This window comes from Orycteropus afer, unplaced genomic scaffold (assembly GCF_000298275.1).
Source record: "Orycteropus afer afer isolate SDZICR_OR568_19922 unplaced genomic scaffold, OryAfe1.0 scaffold00294, whole genome shotgun sequence".
NCBI classification, from domain to species: Eukaryota; Metazoa; Chordata; class Mammalia; order Tubulidentata; family Orycteropodidae; genus Orycteropus; species Orycteropus afer.
The window spans coordinates 435,396-441,685 of record NW_006921881.1 but is presented as its reverse complement, the minus strand read 5'-3'; the positions used below and the strand labels follow the sequence as shown (position 1 = coordinate 441,685).

Genomic DNA, 6,290 nt, shown 5'->3' with positions numbered 1-6,290 from the left:
CTGAGACTATGGCCTCTAGGTGCCCTTCAGATCTGGAATTGAACTCACTCCCATGGCTTCCAGCAGAATAAAAGACAGGCATATGGGCTGAACATTTACATTGGGTAGGTACACTCCTTGGAGAGATTAGTCCTTGGAGAACAGGAGGGCAGTGTATGCACAGGGAGACAGCTGGAGGGCACGAGTGCGTGGGAGGGAAGAACACAGGGAGGAGGTAACTATGGGGAGGAAGCGGGAAGAGGGCTGCTACTGCTCCATTGTGGGGAATTGCAGTCAATATCAGGAGACAAAATGTGTATGAACTGCTGTATGGAAAGTGAATTCTCTCTGTAATCTTTCACTCAAATCACAGTAAAAAAAAAAAAAAAATCCCTATAAATTGGAAATAAAAGCACATGTGATTTGAGAGTGAAAAGAGGTAACAGAAACGTAAGTGTGATTATTAATTAATTTTTTCCCTGAATCTAGTCTAGAGTAAGTAACATGCTTGAAATTAGTACAGTCTGAGGAATCAAAAGTCTTTTCTGTCGCTAGGAGACCAAAGAAAATTTGATACATTTAAGACACTTACCCATAGATTGTGGAGTCTCAACTAAAACACAAACAAAATAAACACAAAATTGTTATTTAGCTATGAAAAGAAGACTGGTTTTCTAACTACTCTTTTTGATTTTGAACACAATACAAAATTAATATTCAGATATATTAAACAATGTAATAGTTTTCATCCAAGTAACATATTTTCAAAATTTAATAAGTCATCTAAGTTTGTTCAGGTAGAGCAAAAAGTATTTTTTGCCCTCCCATATCCATTCACAGGAGGTCTGGTGTGCAGTGGTTAAGACAGTTGACTGCTAACCAAAAGGTCTGTGGTTCGAACCCCCCAGCCACTCTATGGGAGAGAGATGAGGCAGTCAGTCTATTTCCGTAAAGATTTACAGTCTCGGAAATCCTATGGGGCAGTTCTACTCTGTCTATTCATAGGGTCACTTTGAATCAGAATCGACTGTATGGCAGTGGTGGTGTTTATTTATTTATTTTTTTGTACACCCATTCAGAATCTGATTTTCTCTTTCAGATTACAACCAGTCAATATTTACATGTTCTTTCTTCTGGAATATATCAAAATATTTGAATAGCTTTGAAAATATGATTTCTATATTATGGATTTTATATAGCTTTATACTGACTTTGTTGTTATGTGCTGTCCAGTCAGATCTGACTCATAGCGACCCCTCCTTGGGTTTCCCAGGTGGTGTCACTACGGGAGTAGATTGCCCAACCTTCCTTCTGAGGAGTGGCTGGTGGGTTTGAACCACCAGCCTTCTGGTTAGCAGTCAAGTGCCTTAGGCACTACGCTACCAGAGCTCCTATACTGACTTTAAACTATTGAAAATGTTACTTTCTGATTCCTCCTCTGAGCACCTCATCTATTTTACCTTCCTATGCTAGAAAAAAAAATCTAAAATAACCCTCACTGAGTCAACGCCAGGTATAATGCTCTCCCCTTTAGTGAAGGTGAAACCTGGGACTTGCTTTTAGTCAGTAAAATATGGCTACGGTGATAGATAGCTGCTCCCCTGATAATGTTATATAGCGCTCGGGCTTGGTAGGCCGGAGCCAGAGATTCTGCAGCTGGCTTCTGAGAAGGAAGCTGCCATGTTTTGAGAGCAGCTCTGGTGGCGTAGTGCCTAAGGCACTTGACTGCTAACCAGAAGGCTGGTGGTTCAAACCCACCAGCCACTCCTCAGAAGGAAGGTTGGGCAATCTTCTTCCGTAGTGAGACTGCCTCGTAAACCCAAGGAGGGGTTGCTATGAGTCGGATCCAACTCGAGGGCAATGAGTGTGAGAGGACAGTGTTGTCAGAGATCTTCAGGTGTATTGAGGGTCTGAAAGGGGCCCATCTGACAACCAAGAAGAAAGTAGGGGGTTCAGAAAGGCATAAAAGACATATAGTAACTGGCTAAAAGTTCTGGCATACATGAAATTGTAGTCATGGAAGGATGAAAGAGGGTGAATGGCGCAGAAACTCTAAAGGAAATGTTAAGAAGAATAAAAGGAAAAAAAAATGTCCTGTTGGAAGCATGAAAATGCAGGAGTAGTTGAATACAACAATCAGTGAATACAGTGGTAAATGTATGCAAGCATATAGCTTATAAGATAACAAAAATAGTGCATTGTTGAGTTAAAAATAATGCAGGGTTTAAAATACATGTTAACAAGGTCAAAAGACAGAGATAGTGTTCTAAAGGTCTTAATATGTGTAGCAAATGTTATAATAGCAATTTTACATCAGATTTTAATAAGACATGTTGTAATCTCTAGGGTAATCACTGGCAAAAAAAGTAGTAAAACAATACATAGTTCATATGCTGAGAGGGAAATTAGAATTATATTTGAAAAGTTCTAAAATTAGGCAAAAAGGGGAGGAATAAAGGAAAATTAGGCAGAACAAGTATTTTCAAAACCAAATATATAATTACATTGAATATAAATGACCTAAATGTTCCTATAAAATAGCAAAGATTGTTCGAGTGGAGAAACAATGTAGGATGTAGATTTATATTTACCCTTTATTTTCAGGATTATTTACCTATCTATGGAGTTCTCTTATCCAGGTTTCCTTTATTTCATACTCTCCTGAGCACAAACCTCTTTTCTGCTGTATACACTGTAGGTACCAGAGTAGAAGGTGGATACAGAGAGTGGGGAGTTGGTTGATATATACTATTTGACAGGATAACAGCTAATTTTCCTGTCCTCAGACCCATTTTCACACCACTGACTAAAATGTTCCCTAGCTCTGGTAATCCTGAGCTCTTATGGTTTCCGCTTTCTATAAAAAACCAGACCAAACTCACTGAGGTGGAGTCGGACCCGACTCATAGCAATGCCTCCTTGGGTTTCCGAGGCAGTATCACTATGGAAGTAGTTTGCCCAGCCTTCCTTTCGAGGAGTGGCTGGTGGGTAGAATGACTACTTAGGATGAAGCCTCTTGAATTTACTGAAGTTTAGTATTTTGTGGATCAGCTAAATTAGTTATTACTCATCTATCTGCTTTTCAGCTTTAATAGTTTTATTTCAAAATTTCGTTTGCTTGTGGTGGTTCTTTTAATTTCTTCTTGTTGTTATATGCCGTCGAGGTAGACCCGACTCATAGCGACCCCTCCTTGGGTTTCTGAGGCAGTATCATTACGGATGTAGATTGCCCCATCTTCCTTCCGAGGAGTGGCTGGTGGGTTTAATTTCTTAGTTTAATTTTGACTTTTAAAAATTATCATTTCTCTCAATCTAGTGATATTTAAGAGTGCATGAGAGAAAATAAAGTTTTTATTTTCAACCTGAATACCCCAGTATAACTCTGGTAATGATCAAATTTTTAAAACTGTTACTAGCAGTTAGTAAAGGAAAAGAAAAAAAGTCTTTTTTTTTGTATTCTCGAGAGACCAAAATATACTAGTGACAGGCACAGAAAAGGAACTTACTGGTTTGTCCTGATATAATTCCTGAAAAACAAACACACATAAACATATAAAATAACTTAAAGTTGATGTAACTATTTTCTTTAATTCACTAAAGAGAAGATATATAAAGCTAGAAATAATGACAGCTAGAGAAGGCAGAAATCCCCCATAAGGTGGTAATTGAAAACACAAGAGATTTGAGATTCAAAAGAGCTACTTACTGGCAGGTTTTGAAGTCACAACTGAAATAGGAAGAAAAATAAAAATATAGGCATTGATTGCTCATTAGAAGGAAACGAATTTTCCTTAATTTCTTTCTAAAGTCATTCAGCAGAAATCAGAGTTTACAAGAAGTATTTAAGTTTCAATTTCCTAATGTTGTTGTTGTTGTTATGTGCTGTGGAGTCGGCCCCGACTCACAGTGACCCCTCCTTGGGTTTCCGAGGCAGTATCACTACGGAAGTAGGATTGCCCAACCTTCCTTCCGAGGAGTGGCTGGTGGGTTTGAACCTCCAGCCTTCTGGTTAGGAGTCAAGTGCTTTAGCCACTATGCTACCAGAGCTCCTCAATTTCCTAATACCAGAGTACATATGCTTGTTATGAAAGTCAAAATTCAAAAATGCAAATAAAAACCCAGGTTCTCTGCCCCATCCCCTACTATCTCTAATTTCTTCGGACTGTTTTTTTGAGGGCCTATTTAATCTACCACCTGTCAGTTTGTTATATTTGTGTTGGCTTGCATGTTGCTGTGATGCTATGCCACTGGTGTTTGAAATGCCAGCAGGGTCACCCATGGTGCAGAGATTTCATTGGAGCTTCCAGACTAAGACAAGGAAGAAAGGCCTGGCAATCTACATCCAAAAATTGGCTCATAAAACATGAATCACAATAGAATATTATCCAACCCTAGGTGGCTTCAGTGGTTTTCTGCTAACCTAAAGGTTGGTGGTTTGAACTCACCAGTGGCTTGCCGAAGAAAGGCCTGGTGAACTGCTGCTGTAAAGGTTATAGCCAAGAAAACTCTATGGGGCAGTTGTACTCTATAACACATAGGGTTGCCACGAGATAGAATTGATTTGATGACAACGGGTTTGGTTTTTGGTTTGGATTCAAACATGACAACGATTATGAAGATGGTGCAGGACTGGGTAGAAGCTCTGGTGGCATAGTGCCTAAGGCATTTGACTGCTAACTAGAAGTCTGGTGGTTCAAACCCACCAGCCACTCCTCAGAAGGAATGTTGGGCACTCTAATCTACTTCCGTAGTGATACCGCCTCGGAAACCCAAGGAGGGGTCACTATGAGTTGGATCCCACTCAACAGCAGTGAGTTCGGTTTTAGGAGCTCTGGTAGCATAGTGCCTAAGGCATGTGACTGCTAACCAGAAGGCTGGCGGTTCAAACCCACTTCTTCAGAAGTTCTTCAACTTCTGAAGAATACTCAGAAGTACCATGGACTGCCAGAAGAACTAACAAATCTGGCCTGGAAGAAGTGCGGCCAGAATGCTCCTTGGAAGCGAGACTGATCAGACTTTGTCTCAGCTACTTTGGTCATGTTGTCAGAAGGAACCATTCCCTGGAGAAGGATATCATGCTTGGTAAAGTGGAGGGTCAATGAAAAAGGGGAAGGCTTTATCTTTATCTTTATTCTGTTATCTAGAATGATTAAAAAACTTGAAGATATAACAGCCTGAGAATGGCAAATTCTTCCTTGCAACTAGTAGCCCAAAAAGGATTTCAAAAATTGCAGATGAACTTACGGATGGATTCTGGAGTCTTAACTAAAAGAAAAACAAAACAAATACAAAATTGTTAGTCGCTGTGAAAAGGAGACTAGATTTTGTAACAGTCTCTTTGATTTTGACTACAATGCATTATTGATGTATTCATAATTATCATTAAATATTGTTGTTTTCATCAAAGTAATATATCTTCTTATTTGAAAAATAAACTTACATTGTAAGGCTTATAGCAAAAAAGAATTATTTTCCTACTCTATCGATTTATAATCATATTTGCTCTCCCAAATGACAACTTAATATTTGAGTATTGGCTTATTCTTTTAGAAGGAGCCCTGCTGGTGCAGTGGTTAAGCCCTCAACTGCTAACCAAAAGGTTGGCAATTTGAGCCTACCAGCTGCTGTGCGGGGGAAATCTGAGGCAGTATGACGGCACATAACAACAACAACAACAACATGCTTCCGTAAAGATTTATAGCCTTGGAAATTCTATGGAGCAGTTCTTCTCCATCCTATAGAAGCTCTATGAGTCAAAATCGACTCAATGGCAACAGGTTTGGTTTTTTAAATAGGTTTTATTCTTTTAGAATTAAGGTGGCAGGGAAACTAGATACTGGAAATAGAATAAGCAGAGCACGGTCATAGAGAATGTTGACACATTGTGATAAATGTAGCTAATGTCCTTGAACAATTTGTGTGGATATTGTCACATGGGAACCTAACTTGCTTTGTAAGCTTTCACCACAAATTGAATAAAATATTATGGGGGAAAAAAAAAAGGCACCTGGGCATCTATCAGGTTGCCTTTTCTTTGCAGAAAGCCCAAAGGGAGCTCTCAGTCCTCCAACTGGACTAGTTGATCTCCTGAATCAGAGCAGTCATCTTGGCATTCCTTGTACTCTCAAATTGGTATATGACTAAGGGTCCAACCAGATAAGCAGAACCAGGAGGAGATATAGATCACAGCTTATTGTAAGCAGCTGGTTTACGTGTTTGTGTAGGCTCTGGTAGCATAGTGCCTAAAGCACTTGATTGCTCACCAGAAGGCTGGCAGTTCAAATCCACCAGCCACTCCTCGGAAGGAAGGT

General features: G+C 39.5%; 1 protein-coding gene across 1 annotated transcript in view; it reads right to left on the bottom strand.

Moving 5' to 3' along the window:
* The window catches only part of TSBP1 (testis expressed basic protein 1), a 157,820-nt gene that overhangs the window by 37,220 nt on the left and 114,310 nt on the right, over window positions 1-6,290 (bottom strand). Inside the window, exons 24-26 of the mRNA XM_007951441.1 lie at window positions 5,224-5,244; window positions 3,486-3,506; window positions 572-592 (exon numbers count right to left, since the gene is read on the bottom strand). Of these exons, the coding sequence (XP_007949632.1) occupies window positions 572-592; window positions 3,486-3,506; window positions 5,224-5,244 (63 nt within the window). The remainder of the gene's footprint in view (window positions 1-571; window positions 593-3,485; window positions 3,507-5,223; window positions 5,245-6,290) is intronic.